Source organism: Kogia breviceps, chromosome 1 (assembly GCF_026419965.1).
Source record: "Kogia breviceps isolate mKogBre1 chromosome 1, mKogBre1 haplotype 1, whole genome shotgun sequence".
Lineage (NCBI taxonomy): Eukaryota > Metazoa > Chordata > Mammalia > Artiodactyla > Physeteridae > Kogia > Kogia breviceps.
Window position 1 is genome coordinate 60,055,067 of NC_081310.1, and position 20,664 is coordinate 60,075,730.

General features: G+C 40.9%; 1 protein-coding gene and 1 long non-coding RNA gene across 5 annotated transcripts in view; one reads left to right on the top strand and one right to left on the bottom strand.

Moving 5' to 3' along the window:
- The window catches only part of RCOR3 (REST corepressor 3), a 50,610-nt gene extending 50,013 nt beyond the window's left edge, over positions 1 to 597 (bottom strand). Inside the window, exon 1 of one of the 4 annotated variants that reach the window (XM_059076135.2) lies at positions 233 to 597. In XM_059076135.2, coding sequence (XP_058932118.1) covers positions 233 to 398 — 166 coding nt within the window. In that variant the 5' untranslated portion in view covers positions 399 to 597. Of the gene's footprint in view, positions 1 to 229 lie in introns of all 4 variants that reach the window. The other 3 variants (XM_059076151.2, XM_059076125.2, XM_059076142.2) reach the window with 3 other exon arrangements.
- Positions 225 to 17,595, top strand: LOC131763784 (uncharacterized). Its single transcript, XR_009337653.2, has 3 exons — positions 225 to 421; positions 10,059 to 10,239; positions 16,939 to 17,595. It is a non-coding gene; the product is annotated as an uncharacterized lncRNA (long non-coding RNA).
- Positions 17,596 to 20,664: the final 3,069 nt, after the last annotated feature.

Genomic DNA, 20,664 nt, shown 5'->3' on the forward strand with positions numbered 1-20,664 from the left:
AGCGGATGGGGGCGGGGAGCTGGAGGGGGGGGGGCGAGGGCGGAGGATTGGGCGAGGGCGGAGGGACGGGGGTCGCGGCGGGTGCTGCTGCACTGCACCGGGAGTTCGAGGCTACCGCAGCGCCCGGGCTCCGAGGGGAGAGAGGGCGGGAGCGCGGCGAGGGGAGGGGGCTGGGGGAAGGGAGGAGGGAGGGGGGCAGGCGGGCTGGCTGGGAGGAGTTCGAGGCTACCACCGTGCTCGTCGTCGCTGCTGCAGCCGCTCTCGGGCTCCGAGAAGTGCAGCCCGCCGTTGGTGGATGAGGCGCCGCTGCCACCGCCGCCTGCCGGGCTCTTAGCGCTGCCGTTGGCCGATCGGTTCTTCCCCAGTAACTCGGGCCCTTTCTCCATCATGCCGGGCATGGTAGAAGAGGGGAGGGGGAAAGGTGAGGAGAAGAGGTAGGCGTCAGGGTGAAGGGGGAGATGGCTCACGAGCGCGGGCGGGAGGGAAAGGAGGAGGAGGAGGAGACGGCGGTGGCGGCGGCGGAGGAGGAGGAGGGTGTTAATATGGAGCCGCCATAACCGCCCCGGTCCGGCAGTAGCGCAGTCTCCTCACAACAACCCGCCCCGGCCCCGCCTCTCTCCCCTCCTCCTCCGCCCGCCGGCCGCCCCGCGCAGTCCCCGGAGCCCCTCTCGGCCGCGCCGCGCTCTACGGCGCCGCCGGTATCACTCCGCCCCGCAGGGAGGTTCCGGCCGCCGGGCGGGGTAGGGCAGGAGGGGCGCCGGGGAAGAGGGGGAGGGGAGGGGAAGCCCCGCTAGCCGACGGACCGGGCAACCCCAACCGAGAGCTAATAAAATCGCCGCAGAGGCACGGCCGCCTCTCGGGCTTCCTTTCTAGGGGGCGCTCCGGAGCGCGGGCGGAGGCGCACGCGAGGCATCCGGACTCTTTGCCCTCTCTGGGCGGAAGGAACGCGGCCGGCCTGAGAAAGGGCCGGCTGCGACCCTAGGCGCCCGAGTTCTGGGAGCGGCCCCCCTTTTTTCTGGGGGGTTGTGCGGCGCGATGTCAGGGCAGGCTTCGGCGGGAGCGCGGCCCTCTTGAGATGCTGCGGAGGACCGGCTGCCCAGTTTCAGGGCTTTTCCAACAGCGTCGAGCTAGGGTCGCGCGCTTGCCCGCGGTAGAGTAGGGCGGTCTTAGGGTCCCGAGGCCCAGGTGGCCGGAGAAGTAGGCTCGATCCCAACCATCCAGACGCTGCAGTTTTGTCTCTGATCCTCAGAACTGGGGCCTGATAACCTGGAGAGACTGAGGCTTCCGAGATGAGTTTCCAGTGCAGAGCAATACAGCTGTATATTGCTAAAAGGTGGTTGTTTTTGTTGGGTTGTTTTGGTAACCTTTCTCCTCCGTTTTCCTTCGCTTACCTTTTTTTTTTTTTTGTCCTTGCTATTTCTTTAGGGGAGTGGGTGCTGTCAGTTGTGAAATAAAATTAGGACAGGGTCCTTGCCCAGTTGGCACTTCCTTAGTGCGCTGACCTGGGGTCGAGCCTTGGAGCAGAACTCTGGAGAGGGCGGAGGCCCGGAGTGGAGGTGAGGCCAGAGCTGCAGTCTGGCAGGGTTTCCAAACTGGCAGGCGTTGCGCTCTGTAATGCTTTCCTGAATTTCATTAGGCAGGAGTAGGAACTGCATTTTTCGTTCACCAGATTTGAGGACGTCTGCTCTGTGCCAGGCTGCCTGGCATTGGGGGCTACTTAGGATTTTCTTCTCTTTTTATTTTTTGGGGGTTTTGTTTTTTTTTAATTTTGCTCACCAGTAAGTAGAAGTAAGGACTTGTTGTGAACATCTAGTATGCAGATGTATACAGAGTGGTATTTGGGGTCCACAGTAAGGTATTCTTCAAACACTTAAAAATAAAGATTGTCCTAGAAGATTTCTATAGTAGGTCAATGCAGAATGGATCAAACCAAAAATAAGCCTCTCTGGCCAGAAAATAGTTCACTGAAAGAAACAACATCCCTAAAGCAGGAATGTCTAAATCAGGAATTGAGCCAAGAAAAGCCTGGGAAGTAAGTATTTGACAGCGTCTCAGTCTAAAGGGGAAGGTCTCCTGAGCAGGAACAAAACCTATCTGGTTCTAGTAGTGGAGGTAATTTCGTCTCTATCAAAACCTGATATGATGCCATTAAATATTTGAATCATAAAACTAAACCTTTTATTCCTTTTCTTACCAAATACAGTTCTGAATATTATTTTAATTCCCATATAATTTTTCTACAAGGAGAGAATGTCTTCGCCGAATGAAATGAATAGTCGTTTCCCTTGACAGTTACATTTTTCATTGTGAATTAACACATTGATATTTTGGTTTTCATACACAAGATCTAATGATCATGATTCAGCATCTCTAGTCATGTAACACAAAGGCCAGACCCTGAACTGAGTGAATTCACAAAGGTAAATGGCACTCTGAGGCTGCTTGTCCAGCCAGCTTTCTGACACCCCAACTTTGCAACACCTTCCAGCCACTTTTCTACAGAAAGGAATTTTTGTATATAGATCAGGACCAAAACATTGTGAAAGTTTGGGGACTTCTGTAACTTCTATTTATTAGTAAAACCCTTACAGTGAGAAGATTTCATGATTTTCTTGAGTACAGCAAAGAAGGCAGAGCAGCGAAGACTGCATTCTACTTGGATGAAGAAAGGGTCTTGGGGTATGGCAAAGGAAGGGAAGCAAGTTGCTGTTTTGCCCCTGAAGAAAAGGGTTCTGAAGAATAATAATAGGCCTCAAAATGGTATCCCAACAGTGAACAAGGACAGTATAGAAAGAGAAAAGTTCTTAGAAAATTTGGGGGATGTCTATAAGGGGTTAGAGGAAGAAAAGAATCTGGACAAGGAAGAAGCAAGCATTAAAAAGGGTTAATAAACAATGGCTAAGGATGCAGAGTAATGAGGGGTTTAAGAAAAGTCCTTTGGATTTGTTAACTAGAAGGATGTTGATTATTTTGTTTGGCTGCTTTTTTACTGTATTAAAGTTTTTAAATATTATTTTCATTATATTATAAGTTTGGAACAGACAGTACATTTTCATAGTTACAAAATCAAAATGTATAAGAATTTATAATTCACTATTGTGCTAGACCTCCCAGCGACTGTAAAAAGGCAAGGTAAAAATATATAAGGATTAGAAAGAAATACATAAACCTGTTATTTGGAGAAAGGGTGATAGTCTCTATATAAAATTATAATAATTTATAAACCATTTAATATTAATAATGAATTTAGCAAGTTGATACGGTCAATATATAAAGATCAGTTATAGTTTGTGTACCAGCACTAAACAATTAGAAAATGAATTTTTTTAAAAGTGATACCATAATACAAATGCACCAAAAATATTGAATAGCTAGTTATTCGTTTCCTGTGGCAGCTCTAGCAAATTACCGCAAACTTGGTAGCTTAAAATGAATTCATCCTCTCACAGTTCTAGAAACCAAAAGTCTGAAATCAAGGTGTCAGCAGGACCACGGTCCCTCCAGAGGCTTTAGGGGAGAACCTGCTCCTTGCCTTTTCCAGTTCCTAGTGTCTGCTGGCCTTCCTTGGCTTGAGGCCACAATCACTCCAAATTCTGCCTCCAACTTCACATTGCTGCCTTCTCTGTGTGTGTCTTGAATTTCCCTTTTTCTTTATTATGTAAAGACACTACTGGCATTTACGGCCCATCTGGATAGTCCAGGATTATCTCCTATCTCAAGATCCTTAATCATATCTGTAAAGATGCTTTTTCCAAATAAGAAAACATTTTACAGTTTCTGGGGATTAAGACCTAATGTCTTTGGGGCACCATCCCACCCACTGCACCTGGGAATAAATTTTAATGAAAGAGGTACAAGAACTCTGTACTGAAAATTGTGTTATTGAGAGAAATTAGAGAAGACCCAAGAAGCTGGACAGATATTCAATGCTCATGGATCAGAAGACTTTAATATTGTAAAAATGTCAGTTCTCTCAAATGATCTATAGGTTCAGTCTAATCCCTACTAGAATCCCAGCAGATTTTGTGTGTGTGTCTGTAAATTGACAAGCTGACCCTAAAATGTATATGGAAAGTCAAGATCAAGAACAGCCAAGACAATCTGGAAGAACAAAGTTAGGAGATTTATACTACCAGATGTTAGAAAGTAGACCAATGGACCTGAATAGGGTTCCCAAACAGATGCTTATGTGAACATTTTACTTATGCACAAGTTCTAAATAGATTGTGGACCTAAATGTAAAAGATAAAATAATAGTGCCTCTAGAAAATACTTACGAGTATATATAGCAGCCTATACATGCTTAGAGGATGGGTGTCAGACTCTGAGATGAAAGGGAGACTTTATCTCTTGTGTGTTCTGTTCACGGTTGGACTCTTTTGCCATGTGTATGTATTACTGTTCCGAGGAAATAAATGTTTAAAGAATCATTTAATAGACAAAACACAGGTAAATATAGTTTAAAAAACAATACTAAGACAATGTAACAAAGTAAACAAAGTAATGTTACAGTTATTAGAAGCTGGGAAGTAGAATAGAAGAGGAAAGATGGAAAGGCGATAAGGGTTTTATCCTCATTTTACAAAAGGAAAAAAATTTAAGCGTGGTGATGATTGTGGGCTACACCTTGATTCGCCAACTACAATAGGCACACAGGAAGGACCTCCACAGAGGTCCTGTTTTATTCATTTCCAGGTTCATAGTGAGCGTCTTTATGACGCCACTTTTGCTGAAGAGTTTATTGATTTGCTCTTTGGTTCTCCTTTATTTTTACTTTAGAAGTGCCTGTCTTGGAATAAGTTTAACTCCAAGACAGAGTCAGGCAGCATGACCAGGAGACTACCCACCACTAAGCCACTCATGTTGGACCAGGTCTGGTGGGGACAGTCCAAACATGTTTTCAACAGAAGGAGCTGTGTGTTTTTGTTTTGTTTTTTTAGAGCCCCTGATCCCCAGGTGGGGTGGGGTGGGGGGAAATCATACCTTAAAGCTGAAAGAAACTTCAGAGGTCTGGTAACCCACTTTCTCTTCACCCTCTGGAATATTTACCATTTCTGAAGCTAGTCTTACAGCCTCCATTTAAACAGATACAGAGATAGGTAACTGCATCACAAAGTAGATCATTTCATTTTTTAAAAGATGTCTAGGTCTTAGAAAATATCTTTTTTTTTTGGCACTCAAAGTTTAATTACATATAAGAGAAACCCCAAATAACAGTGTCTTAAACAAAATGAAAATTTATTTCTTTTCATATAAAAGGGATCCAGAAGTTGAAACTCCTTGGCTGAAATGACAACTGCCATGAAGTTTCAGGCACCCAGCCTCCTTCTCTCCTACCCCTCCTCCATTCCTGGAGTGTCACTTTTGCCCTTATGATCCAAAGTGGCTGCTAGAGGGCAGTCATCACGATCACACTCCTCACAGCAGGATAGAGGAAGAAATGCAGGAGGGCACACCCCTTCTCTTTAAGGAGATTTTGTGGAAGTACCATATACCATTTATGCTGATATATCAATGTTCAGAACTTAGTCACATGGCCCACTAACCTCAAAGGAGGCTGGGAAATGTCAAAGTGCTCTGCTAAGAATCAGGGCTCTGTGGCTAAGGATGAAGGGAAAAATGAGTACTGAAAGGCAGCTAGCAAGCCCTGTCACATGGGTCCTTTAAATATTTGGAAACAGCAATCATGTCCCACTTCAGCTTCTCTTTTAGGGTAAACATCATCATTCTCTTTGACAAATCTACAGTGATAACTGTTTTCAGACCATTCACCTTTTCAACTGTCCTATTAACATGCTCTAGTTTGTGTTGAATACTTAGAATAAGACACCCCCAACAACAGTGTGAGATCTAATAGATACAAAATCAATTGGAAATATTTTGACCCCTTTTTTTTGCACCGTATTTTTATTAATCCATCCGAAAATTCGCTTTCTTGGCAACAACTGCACATGGTTACTAAATCTGGAATCAACTGCATTCTCCAGGCTTTTACATTTGTTAGTGTTTTGCCTGGTCTCTCCCCACTTAGACTCTAGTAGATTTTAAATTTTCCTTCCCCCCACCTCCCTCCTCAGTAAATGAGTTTAAATGTATTGCCATTTAATTTCACCTGGCTTGTTTTAGCTTACCTGAAACTTTTGAGAACTTTTTGAATTCTGACTTTCTTACCCAACATACTAAATGACTTGGCTGTGGGCTACCTGTGATAAATGAAATTTATCCTTAAGGTCAGGAACAGTGTCTTAACTTATATTCTCAGCATTGGGTACAATGCCTATGCATAGTAGCTGTTGGTTTAAGGAATGAATTACGCAGTTAGACATAAAGAGCATTTTCTGGAAGAATTTTTTTTTAAGTTCTGGAATTGTTTGTGAAAGGAGACTATGAAATCTCCCTGTCTTTAAAAATAATATAGACTTTTATCTGGGAGAATTATATTTAAATGTGTATACAGTCTTTTAAAAGTAGGCAGGTGATTAAACAATTTTGCTAAACTTCTAAATCATACAAATATGATTTTATAATGATTTGTTTGGCTAAATTTTAAAAAAAGAAAGAAAGAAAAAGACTAGACAGTGAAAAGTTTAAAGTTTACATTTTAATTCTGCCCCAATACAGAATATACCAACTCATTCATTTCTTTCCCTTGGCTTCACAAATCATAAAAGAGAATTCAAATCAATTTTTCTTGCTTAAAAAAGGGTGTTTGCAAGAATATTCATTAGGGACTCCCCTGGTGGTGCAGTGGTTAAGAATCTGCCTGCCAATGCAGGGGACATGGGTTCTAGCCCTGGTTTGGGAAGATCCCACATGCCGCAAAGCAACTAAGCATTCAATCCACAACTACTGAGCCTGTGTGCCACAACTATGAAAGCCCATGTACCTACAGCCCATGCTCTGCAACAAGAGAAGCTACTGCAGCGAAGAGTAGCCCCTGCTTGCCGCAACTAGAGAAAGCCCACGCACAGCAATGAAGACCCAATGCAGCCAAAATATATATATATATATATATATATATTCATTAAAATCAGTCTATAGGGAACTATAGAATCCAAATTGTGAGGTAATCTGAAGATCCAGGGATAAGATTAGATGCGTCAACCTCTGAAACGGATACAAACTCACATTAAATTGACTCGTGAAAGTAACTTGAAAATGTTTCAGAAACATGCTGCTCATGAGATTAGGGGCTCCTAAAATAAATTCTGGGAGATTGGAGATAGTAATCTAAATATAATGTATAGAATAATCTATAAATTTGGCACTTAGACATTGACAAAAACACAGTCATTGGCACATAGTAAATATTCAGATATTAATAATAATTATTATTATTAAATATAGAGATTAGAAGTAAAATCAAGGCTTCTCCAGAACTGACCAAGGAGATGGCACCCCAAATATATACAATGTTCCCTTATTTGGATATAAATATTCCTAGAGATAACAATACAAAGAAAGAGTTTCCCTAAAGAATCTCAACTTATTAGGATATAAACAGGATTTTTAAAAAGTAACTGTTAAAAAGTCCCCCTTTCCCTCTGGATACAGGGTTTCTTAGCTACATCTTAGTCTAATTCCATTACTTTTGGTTATCAGAGTAATGCGGTTCTATTTAACATAGGCCAAATTTGTGGGGTTTGCAGTGGGTATGGGACCCTCTCCCCCTGTCATCCCCCAGCCCTTTGAAGTGGATCCAGGGAAGAAGAAGAATGGAGGCAGATTGACTTCTTACTTCACTATTCTTAGGGTGGTAAACTTCACTCTGTCATTACTGCTGCTTCTCTAACACTCGCAGGTTATGGCAGTTCCAAATTCTGGGGGTGTTTTTGTTGGTCTTCAAAAGGCCTTTACCAGGGTAGGGGGCTGGGGGGGGGTTGGGGATGAGCTGGGAGATTGGGATTGACATATATAATATGTATAAAATAGATAACTAATAAGAACCTGCTGTATAAAAACTAAATAAATAAAATTCAAAAATAAATAAATCCCCTTCCCTCCCAAAAAAGGCTTTTACCTCCTCCACTGTCCCTCAGCCCTTACTGTGGGTGACTCACCCTACAGGTCTTAACTGCTGTAACCCTCACCTGGTGGGCAGCCCTCTTAAATGGAGCACTGAAAACATGGTAAATATAAAATTTATAATAATGGGAGTTATTGAGACAGTTATTAGAAATTATTACTTCTCATTACTTCTGAGCCATGAATTGCATTTTGAAACTAAAGTTTTAATTATAAGATATTTAAGCATCTGTGAAGCCTCCAACATTTTATAGTTTGAGATGTAATGATAATGGGTAGGATGAATTAAATTGTGAAGAAAAATCCTACCTTTCTTTCCAACATTTAATTTTATATATGGTTTAAGCTAAGAATACTGCAAGGAGATGGATTAGAAACAGAATGAATATATGCCAGTGTGAAAACCAGAACTTAATACTATTAATAAATACTATTGTATTAGAACTTGAGAAAAGCTTCTCAACGAAGAAGCAACAGGAAACAGTCAATTTTAGGGACCTCAGCATATAAAATAAAGTCTAGTTGCTATTAAGTCTCTGTCTCTTTCTGCATCCCCCCACACACACACCCCTCATTTCTCATCTCTCAGCTCTATTCTCTCTCTGTTTACCTTCATTCTTTATTACTGCAAGCAGCCACTCACAGACAGGAACTTCCTTTAAGCTCATTAAATAGCAAGGGTGGGTGACGCAAGAGGGAAGAGATATGGGAACATATGTATATGTATAACTGATTTACTTTGTTGTAAAGGAGAAACTAACACACTATTGTAAAACAGTTATACTCAAATAAAGATGTTAAAAAAATAGCAAGGAATGCAGGAGAAACATGGTATTTTTCTAGACCAGTGGCTTTCAAACCTTTTGTTATCCACTGCAATACACATTATATTGTCAACCCAATACAGACATATAAATGTGTATCAATCAGCTATTTGTTTGTAATGAAACATCCAGAACATCTTAGGGATATACAAGAGCAAGCATTTCTTTCATTCAGTTGTGTGTTGGTTAGGGTCAGCTGATCTATGCTGGACTCAGCTGGGTGTCACGGCTGATCTTGGCAGGGCTTGCTCATGGGTCTGTGGGTTGGTGGGTGGTTAGCTGATGTAAACTGATCCTGGCTGGCGGGGTCTAGGTTGGGTGGTTCTGCCCCATGTGTGTCTCTCATCCTATTACTGATACTCGTGGACTAGCCTGAGCATATTTTTCTTACGGAAGTGGCGGAGGTGCAAAATAGTAAGCCCAGTTGCACAAATATTCTTCAAACCTTTGATCATGTCACATCTAACATTACACTGGCTAGAGCAAGTCAATGGCAAGCCCTAAGTCAAGGACGGAAAAGTATACTCACGGAGATAAGGGGAATGAATATTTTTAAACAATAACCTATCAACAATATATAAATATAACTCAATCAAAAGTTCCATAAAACAGTTCTTAGCAAGTAGTTTGGGTCAAGATCTGTAGTTTGAAAAACAGTTTTCTAGAGGGATGTTGATTCACACATACGTGATCTATATCTTAGAAGTGTAATCTGAACACCAAACTGAGTTAATTCTGACAATTCTCTCTCCAGCCTCACTTGACTGGGGTAGGATGTTGGTGTGGGGATATAGTGAGATTTGCATTATTGTCACTCCAATCAGTATTACTCGGTGTGTAGTCCACAAACAAGCTAGTCCACTGACGGGTGCCAGTCCACAAACTGTTCATTACTAGACCATAACCATAGTGAGGTAAGGTGCCAGGATATAAACGAACACAGTTTATTTCATTGAGAAAGTCTTACTTAAAAAAAAAAAGTCAGCTGAATGAAACTGTGTGCTTATTGGTGTAGTTGCTTTACACTTTGATGAAACTTCCTTATCTCAATCTCTGATCAGTAACAAACAGCTCACAGACCTGCATTACCCAAGGAAGACCCAGAATCTTCTAAACAAGAATCTCCATGAAATAGTTATTTTGTGTATCTGAGACAAAGAAGGGATGTTTTGGAAAAGTAGATTCTTAAGCATTTCATAAATATTGTAGGGGAAGAAACCAGTAATGAGAAAGGAGCTGAAGAAACAAGAGCAGAGAGAGATTAACTGATGGAGCAAGACTTTGAAGAATGAAGGAGCAACAAGGACAAGGTGGCTGGATTGGTCTTGACCAAGAGGCAGTACACCTCATCCTCTGAAACTAGAGAAAGCTAAAAAGGAGATACTTGTAGGTAAGTCTGTAGGAGAGGGTGCTGGACATTTGGGGTATTTCATGCCTGAAGGTATCATTCTTGTCTATGAATTAAGGGTCAAGATCATCTGCTGAGATGGCATCTTGTTACTGCCATTTTGGAATTGGGGGGATTTCAATTAAACTCAATTGATTTAAAATCCTAGTAAGGATTTTGTTCCACTTTATTCTATTTACTTTATAAACATTCATTTTCCTATTTAACCTAAAGGTTATTTTTTTCTCACAACCTGTGCATTTTAAATAAATTTCTTGTTTTTTTTTTCACGTCAGAAACTGCTTTTTATACAAGGACCACGTTGGAACCAAGCATGTTTCCTCCAGTTGGTTTTAATGAATGGCAATACCACATCACATGCTACACTAGCTCAGGATGAGAATTTTCTAATAAACTTTTTCTGATACTAAAACTGCTTCCTTTCATATCACCCAAAGATCCACCCCAATCTGAAGGAAGAGAAGGGCTGGATGAGCCCTAAGTTTCTTGGGGGAAATCCAAGTTGATATGTCCCCCTCTTTGCAAGGAGGTGGGGCAGGGAGAGCGAGTTCTAGCCCCTAAAGAAAAGACTAGCAATCAGTAAACATCCTGCTCCATCCTTCTTATAAGGCCCACCTGCCCTTGAAAGGGAAGTATACGCTTAACCCACAGGTGTTCTGCAACATGGCGGTGGCTCATGCCATTTCTCGCAACAGAGCGCAAAGAGGAAAAATCATTGTAACACTCTTGTTTCTGGAAGATATGGCATATTTACTTTGTAAGTTTTGTGAACCCACCACTGAATATCCTCAGGGGTTTAACACCTCACTGTGAATAATACTATTTTATTTTATTATTATTTTTTTGCGGTACGCTGGCCTCTCACTGTTGTGGCCTCTCCCATTGCGGAGCACAGGCTCCGGAAGCGCAGGCTCAGCGGCCATGTCTCACAGGCCCAGTTGCTCCGCGGCATGTGGGATCTTCTCGGACCGGGGCACAAACCCGTGTCCCCTGCATCGGCAGGCGGACTCTCAACCACTGCGCCACCAGGGAAGCCCAATAATACTATTTTAAACAAGCCTTAGGTAATTGTATATTTTTTTCTCTACAAACACATATAAAACTATTTTCAATTTCTGTGGAATGGAATAAATTATAAATATACATGCAATTATTTTAACCAACCAAATGTTTTAAATTTTTAACTATTATAAAGCAAAAGCTGTGTTTTAAGGTGTTAAGTTGTTAGGTTTTCAGACTAACTCAGTCTTCATATTTTTCTTCCTATTTATTAATAAACCAGAAATGGCTTTCCTGGTTCTTGAATTTTTTTCTACTTTTTCAGTAGAAAGTTTGAAGGAGCAAGTAAGTCACAAACTACATTCAGTGAATCTAGAGGCTTTAAAATTCATTCCTTCATTATTCCACAAACATTTATCCATCAAAATTTTGAGCTATTTGGAACACAAAGATGAATAATGCATAGTCCATGACCTTAAGGGGCTCATAATCTTGAATTGTAATCTTGCCCCTCACCCTCCACTTGGGGTTTGTCTGCTGGCTCCATGGTGAAGAACACTGTGTCAACCCACCATGGTACTCATGCTTATGCAACCCAGAAGTAGTGGGGCTCATGCCCTTGGGGGGACCTTTGAGCAATGGGGGATGGGATTTGACTGAAGAATATTACCCCCCTTTTATCCCTAATTGATTGTCCTGAGATGCATTTCAGGGGACTCCTTGGTAGTCCCACTGGATCCCACAGCCAGTCACCCATAGTGATGGCCAACTTGATGATGCATCTTTGCATCAGTTTTCCATCTTCCCTGACTCTATACCCCATCCCTTGCTCCTACTCCCTAGTTCACATTCCTCAATAAAGAATTAGACTTCAGGGCTTCCCTGGTGGTGCAGTGGTTAAGAATCCGCCTGCCAATGCAGGAGACACGGGTTTGTGCCCTGTTCCGGGAAGATCCCACATGCCGCGGAGCAACTAAGCCTGTGCGCCACAACTGCTGAGCCTGCACTCTAGAACCCGCAAGCCACAACTACTGAGCCCACGTGCTGCAACTACTGAAGCCCGCATGCCTAGAGCCCATGCTCCACAGCAAGAGAAGCCACTGCAGTGAGAAGCCCATGCATTGCAAAGACGAGTAGCCCCCACTTGCCTCAACTAGAGAAAGCCCGCATGTAGCAACAAAGACCCAACGCAGTGAAAATAAATAAATTAATTAAATAAAGAAAGAAATAGAAAAAAAAATGTAGACTTCAGCCTTCGTTTCAGGCTCTGCTTTCTGAGGAACTAGGCTAAGATTCTACCTTTCTTCTTTTCAGCCTCTTTAATTCTTTCCCCTGAAAATCCTACCAACCTTTTGGTAAACCAAGGAGGAGCATGACTCCCTGGATTCATCCTTCTTGCCTCATTTGTACAGTTCTATAAATTTGCATCATTTGATCTGAAGTTGTGCCCTGTGGTTTTAGAGGCTGGTCAGGGATGCTAAGTCCCACAGATTTTTTTTTTTTTGACATGTAGCAGTGGGGAGATTTGACACACCTGCTCTCATAGTGGGTCCAAGACAGATGTAGGACTTCTGGGTTGGGTCCTCTCTTTGATGTACCTATCGGTGTAAATTGCACAACTGTTGCTCTACTACTGTACCTGATGACACAACGTGAACACACCATTGCGCAGGCAGCTTCTAGAATGGTTCCTGGTGATCTGTTCTCCAGATATTCACTCCATTGTATATTCCCTTCCCCTTGGGTGTGAGTGGAACCCAGTGACTTGACACTAATAAATATAATAGAGCAAACATGATGGGTTGTCGCTATTGAGATTAGGTTATAAAAGACTGATTCCCATCCTATTCACACTTTCCCTTTGGGTCTTCCCACTTGCCTCTCTGATGAAGTCAGCTGCCATGTTGTGAGATACCCTGTAGAGAAGCCCACATGGTAAGAAACTGAGGGAAGCCAACGGCCAATAGTCAGCAAAGAACTGAAAACTTCAGCCCAACAGCTCATGACAAACTAAATCCTGCCAACAATCATGTGAGTGAGCTTGGAAGCACATTCTTCCTCAGCTCATCCTTGCGATTACTACAGCCTCGGGCAACACCTTAACAGCAGCCCTGTGAGAGACCCTGACCCAGAGGACCCAGCTAACCCATGCTCTGATTCCTGACCCATGTAAACTGTGAGATAATACATGTTATATTAAATAATATATTGCTTAAAACAAACATTAATTCTCTGGAACGGTTACATCTAAAGCCTTAAAGAAGAAGGGCATGTTTGGGACTTGAGATAGGCTACATGGGATTTGAAGTGGGCTGCCTTCCACAGCCCACCCGTCTTGGAATCAATTAGTTATTTTAAATTGAAGGATATTTAGTTCCTTTTATACTTTCTCTTTGGGCCTTCAGATGATATGGGAGCTGTCAGGATTCCTATCTTAGTTAAAGAGACCACGAAAATGATGGTTTTAAGTAGTTTCTTTCAAAAAGAAGACTCATCCTATTTTTATGGTTGTGTGACCACCTCTTCCTCTCTTTATTTTTTAATTTATTTACTTATTTAATTTTTGGGCTTCGTTGCTGCATGCGGACTTTCTCTAGTTGCGGTGAGCGGGAGGCTACTCTTTCTTGCGGTGCGTGGGCTTCTCATTTTGGTGGCTTCTCTTATTGCGGAGCGCAGGCTCTAGGTGTGTGGGCTTCAGTAGTTGTGGCACGCAGGCTCAGTAGTTGTGGCACATGGGCTTAGCTGCTCCACGGCATGTGGCATCTACCTGGACCAGGGCTCAAACCTGTGTCCCCTGCATTGGCAGGCGGATTCTTAACCACTGTGCCACCAGGGAAGCCCACCTCTTCCACTCTTTAAAGCATTCATTCATTTATTCAGCAAATGTTAATTGAGAACCTGCTACAGTGTGCACCACTTCCTCTGCCTGAGGTTGGGGTTATAAGGATCAACTGGACCTGGTCTTTTTAAAAAAATTATTATTATTGGAGTAAAATTGCTTTACAATGTTGTGTTAGCTTCTGCTGTACAATGAAGTGAATCAACTACATGTATACCTATATCCCCTCCCTCTTGGACCTCCCTCCCACCCCCCCATCCCACCCATCCAGGTCGTCACAGAGCATGGCTGAGCTCCCTGTGCTATACAGTAGGTTTCCATTAGCTATCTATTTTACACATAATAGTGTATTTCTGTCAAACCTAATCTCCCAATTCGTCCCACCCACCCCTTTCCCCCCAGGTCCACATGTCCATTCCCTACATCTACATCTCTATTCTTGCCCTACAAATAGGTTCACCTGTACCATTTTTCTAAATTCCACGTATACACGTTAATATACGCTATTTGTTTTTCTCTTTCTGACGTACTTCACTCTGTATGACAGACTCGAGGTCCAACCACATCTCCACATATGACCCAGTTTTGTTCCTTTTCATGGCTGAGTAATATTCCATTGCATATATGTACCACATCTTCTTTATCCATTCATCTATCATTGGACATTTAGGTTGTTTCCATGTCCTGGCTATTGTAAATAGTGCTGCAGTGAACATTGGGGTACATGTGTCCTTTTGAATTATGGTTTTCTCAGGGATATGCCCAGGAGTGGGATTGCTGGGTCATTATGATAGTTCTATTTTTAGTTTTTTAAGGAAGCTCCATACTGTTTCCATAGTGGCTGTATCAATTTATATTCCCACCAACAGTGCAAAAGGGTTCACTTTTCTCCACACCCTCTCCAACATTTATTGTTTGTAGATTTTTGGATGATGGCCATTCTGACCAGTGTGAGGTGTTACCTCATTGTAGTTTTGATTTGCATTTCTCTAATAATTAGTGATGTTGAGCATCTTTTCATGTGCCTCTTGGCCATCTGTATGTCTTCTTTGTTGAAATGTCTATTTAGGTCTTCTGCCCATTTTTTAATTGGGTTGTGTGTTTTTTCGATATTGAGCTCCATGAGCTGTTTGTATATTTTGGAGGTTAATCCTTTGTCCATTGCTTCATTTGCAAATATTTTCTCCCATTCTGAGGGTTGTCTTTTCATCTTATTTACGGTTTCCTTTGCTGTGCAAAAGCTTTTAAGTTTAATTAGGTCGCATTTGTTTATTTTTGGTTTTATTTTCATTACTCTAGGATGTGGGTCAAAAAAGATCTTGCTGTAGTTTATGTCAAAGAGTGTTTTTCCTGTCTGGTCTTACATTTAGGTCTTTAATCCATTTGGAGTTTATTTTTGTGCATGGTGTTAGGGAGTGTTCTAATTTCATTCTTTTACACATGGCTGTCCAGTTTTCCCAGCACCACTTATTGAAGAGGCTGTCTTTTCTCAATTGTATGTTCTTGCCTCCTTTGTTATAAATTAGGTGACTATATGTGCATGGGTTTATCTCTGGCTTTCTGTCCTGTACCATTGATCTATATTTCTGTTTTTGTGCCAGTACCATACTGTCTTGATTACTGTAGCTTTGTAGTATAGTTTGAGGTCAGGAAGCCTGATTCCTCCAACTCTGTTTTTCTTTCTCAAGATTGCTTTGTAGACCTGGTCTTTAGTGATGGAGTCTGCAAGTGCACAAGGCCATTAAATACAGGGGTGAGGGCCACACTAGGATGAGCTTCAGTAGCTATGGAAACATGGAGGGGGGAATCCTATAAGACTTTCTGTAGGATCTGATTTCTGAATTGAGTCCTGAATAATAAGCAGTAGACAGCCAGATGGAATAGAAGGGAGTCTCAGGCAAGAGAAGAGCAGCATGTGCAAAGGCCTGGGACCTCCATCTTTGGGTTATTCTAGTCCATCTTTTCTGTGTTTTTAATGTCTCTCTTTCCATTTGGCCCCTTTTCCTTATCTTATAAACATGTTAATGTTTCTTATATTCAAAAGCAATGCAAAAAATTATCCCTCCCTCAACATTGTGTCCTCCTCAGGCTACTGATCTATCTTCCTCCTTCTCAATGTAGTCATGATCCTTGAAAGAATATAGGACCTACCTTAAGTCCCTTACCTCCTGTTGCATCTTTAACCTGAGGACACAGGAGACCTTCATGGGAAAGAGGGGATGGTTACAAGTAAAAGAACAAATGGTAATTCTGGAAGGTGAAGCATAATGGGAAGACAAGAATTCACCCTGTATGTGTTCAAATGAAAGTTCTAAGAACTTTGGTAATGAACAAAGAAGGAAGACTTTTGAGTAACTTTCCAGACATGTTCCAGGCAATTGTGATAAAGAAAGGGGATTTTGTTGAAGTTTTAAGTAAGTATTTCTCCTTGGGGATTTTCTTCAGAGGGTATAGTAAAGATTTGAATTTCTATTTTAATTACTTCAGGTTGCTGGATTTGTGATTCTTTTAATGCTAGGACTGAACCACACATCTGCCTTGTATTATGTCGATTACATTTCACTTTTAAGCTAGTAAATGCAATATCGGTTTTTAAAAAATTTTTTAGTGTTTCATATACTATGATACCAGAAGATCAGTATTTTTTGTTGGAATAAAACCATTATTCTAAAATTTCTGAAATTTGAATCATTTACATATTAAACTGGCTTACAATTTCTAATCAAACTGCTTACTTGTTTAGATTAAATTCTTCACTGTCTCCATAATTCTTAAGAGGAAGAATTAATGACAATTGAAAGGAAAATCTCCTATTGGAAAAATAATACTTATTTGTGTTCCAGGAACTTCTGAACAAATAGAATATGAAAATGCCAGTATTGGAACTAATGCAAGAAACTCTCTGCATGGAATCCCACCATGAAACTAAAGAAGCCAAAAGAGAACTGTAATATCTCTTTTGAAAGAATTAGAACAACAGCTTGCTGTCAATAAAAAGATCACAACCCATGGAAAAGATAGCTATTAAAAATATGTCATCAAAGTCAGGAAGAGAGAGACAGACAGAGACAGAGACAGAGATCATTTGGAGATGGAGTAAAAAGAAAATATCTGGAGTTAGCTAATAACCAATATGTCCTCTTCCAACTAGTGTAGAATTAGAAAGAGCTTTTTCAGCAACTGGAAAAATGTGCACAAAAATAAGTTCACTATCTAATAAAAACCAATTGACACTTAAAGAAACATCTTTCTTTAAAAAAGAGATATCATATTTCATCTTCTATTTTTCATGATTAATTACATTTTCTTTATTTCATGTAGTGTGTATATTAGTTTGTAACACTTTATTTGTTTTACCTGCCAACAACTGATATAGGTAATGATTTATATTTAATGTTTAAATTTTTGTAATTTTTCATTTTACTTAATGTATGATTTTAAAATTTAAACTGCATTAAATACCTAGTCTTACATTTTAATTTTATGAATTAAAAAGCTTCAAAACAGAAATACTAGTATGTTAGTTATTATTTGAATCAAGTATCCCAATTCTGCTGTTATTCATGTTCTCTGGTATTGCAATGATTTTTTTAAAGATGCAGTTCTCTCCTAAGATCATCTCTGATTCCACCCCAGGGAAACTATGGGTTTACTCCCCTGAGTAGATTGTGCAGATCCCTTGATAATAACCACAATACTTCGTTGAAATGATGTATTTATCTGTTTCCCTCTATTGTGTCATAAAATCCTTGAATATTTATAAAACAGGAAGTAATTTTCTTGATTACAATGGGGAAATACTCTTTTCAGGCTTGTTGAGTGTTTGTTCAGTATGGGGAAGGACCTAAAAGCTTCACCAGCTCTGGATATTACAATGAAATTGAGTTGTGGATATTCCCTGGGACAGACTAGGCTTCCCAAAGGTACAGCCAGTCTGCTAGCTCTGCCTTATTTTCCCTTAACTTCAACCATGTCTAAAACTGAGGAGAACCAGCTGTGCTATGTAATAAAAAGTTATAGTCTTTATGCCATAATGATAATTTTGAAACTTAATATATTCGAAGTCTATACTTATAAAAATAATTTTAAAATGTGTTTAAATCTCATTTAAAAAGGAAAAAACTCATTTTGATTATTTTCTTATTATCTAACCTGTTTGGTAAATAGCTTAGTCATGATCAAGATAAGATAATGTATATATGGAAGCAACATGTAAATTGTAAAATGCTGCACAAAAGATTCTAAGAGCCATGGTTAAAGAGAGGAAACATCCTCTTCTCTTCCCCAGAGGGAATCATCCTAAATCTATTAATTTTTCTTAATAGATTTTCATTTCCAACCACACAAACTCTTGATATTGGTTTTTGAAATCCCATTAAATTAAATTACAGGCAGAAATATAGCCCTACACTGATCCTTTTTTTTTTTTTTTTTTTTTTTGCGATACGCGGGCCTCTCACTGTTGTGGCCTCTCCCATTGCGGAGCACAGGCTCCGGATGCACAGGCTCAGCGGCCATGGCTCACGGGCCCAGGGGCCCAGCCGCTCCATGGCATGTGGGATCTTCCCGGACCAGGACACAAACCCACGTCCCCTGCCTCAGCAGGCGGACTCTCAACCACTGCGCCACCAGGGAAGTCCCACTGATCCTTTAGATCAAACTTTTCCTCATACCAGGCCGGACACAATTCCTAGGCCTGCCTCAGGCTGCCCTACGCCTGACTTAGGGTTCTAGTTTTTAGAGAGACAGAGCATTCTTTGCTCATTTGCATTTTCTTCATTGTAGCATTAGGCTCAAGCATGAAACCTTTCTCTGTAACTTTTCTTTGAAAGCACCAACAAAGTTAGCTTCAAAATTATTTTATTTTTTTAAACATTTTTTCTTATAAAGTGTTTTTATTTATTTATTTATTTCTATTTTTTGGCTGCATTGGGCCTTTGTTGCTGCAGGTAGTCTTTCTCTAGTTGTGGCGAGCAGGGGCTACCCTTTGTTACGGTGCATGGGCTTCCCATTGCAGTGGCTTTTCTTGTTGTTGAGCACGGCTCTAAGCACACAGGTTTCAGTAGTTGCAGCACATGGGCTCAGTAGTTACAGCACGTGGGCCCTAGAGCACATGGGCTTCAGTAGTTGTGGCACGTGGGCTCAGTAGTTGTGGCTCGTGGACTCTAGAGTGCAGGCTCAGTAATTGTGGCGCATCGGCTTAGTTGCTCTGCAGCATGTGGGATCTTCCCAGACCAGGGATCGAAGCCATGTCCCTTGCATTGGCCAGATGGATTCTTAACCACTGCGCCACCAGGGAAGTCCCCAAAATTATTTTAAATATTAGAGACTATTAACCCTTTCATCTGACCGCCAAGAAAAATTTGGCAAGATTTAACATTGGGAAAAGCTACATTTCCTTCATGTGAATGACTGCCTTACTACTCACCAGCAAAAATTATTTCCAGTTCTCAGAAGTCCACTATCTACAGACTTCTAAGTAGCCTCTTTATAGTTGGATCTTAAAGAGGTTATGTTATACTTAGTTAGTTACTTCAAAATTCCTTTGCTATAGCAGATGCTACTAAATAGGCATAATTACGGCATGCAATCTTGGAGCATCCCACTTAATAGTGATTTATTCTTAATCCACTCACTCTCACTACACCATCTTTGAGAATAATACCATTTATCTGAATAATGAACAGCTGAAGATGAGTTTTTAGTTTTGCATCATGCTAAACATTAGAGAGGGAGTTTAAGCTGATCACTTGAGCTCTATATAAATGACAGAACAATTCAAATACGTATTGATTAAATCCATTGCTTAAAGTTTTTCTATAATAAATATGGATTGTACTATATACTTACTGTTCATTTAATAGCAAATATTTATTGAATGCTTACTATGTGCCAGATACTGTGCTTATTGAATAGTATATATCCCTGTTCTTGTGGAGCTTACATTTTAGAAAGGGGAGCCAATGAACAATAAACAAATTAAAAATATATACAAAATACTATATATAGGGTATATATACTATATGTATATGTATACATATTAGAATGTATAATATTATATAGTATATGGTGATGTATTATGTTATATTAGAAGGTGCTATATGCTGCAGAAAAAAAATTTTTAAGTAGGGCATAAGGGGCATTGAGAGTTCGGGAAGTGAGCAGTTTGCAATTTTAAATAGGATGTTCACTGTGGGTCTAGAGATTTCATTGAATTTGAGAAGATTTGAAGAAGATACCAGGGAAAGGGGCTTTCCTGGTGGCGCAGTGGTTAAGAGTCTGCCTGCCAATGCAGGGGACACGGGTTCGAGCCCTGGTCCGGGAAAATCCCACATGCCGCAGAACAACTAAACCCATGTGCCACAACTACTGAGCCTGCACTCTAGAGCCTGCGAGCCACAACTACTGAGCCCTTGTGCCACAACTACTGCAGCCTGTGTGCCTAGAGCCTGTGCTCTGCAACAAGAGAAGCCACCGCAATGAGAAGCCCCCACTCACGGCAACTAGAGAAAGCATGTGGGCAGCAACAAAGACCCAACGCAGCCAAAAATAAATTAACAAAAAACAGG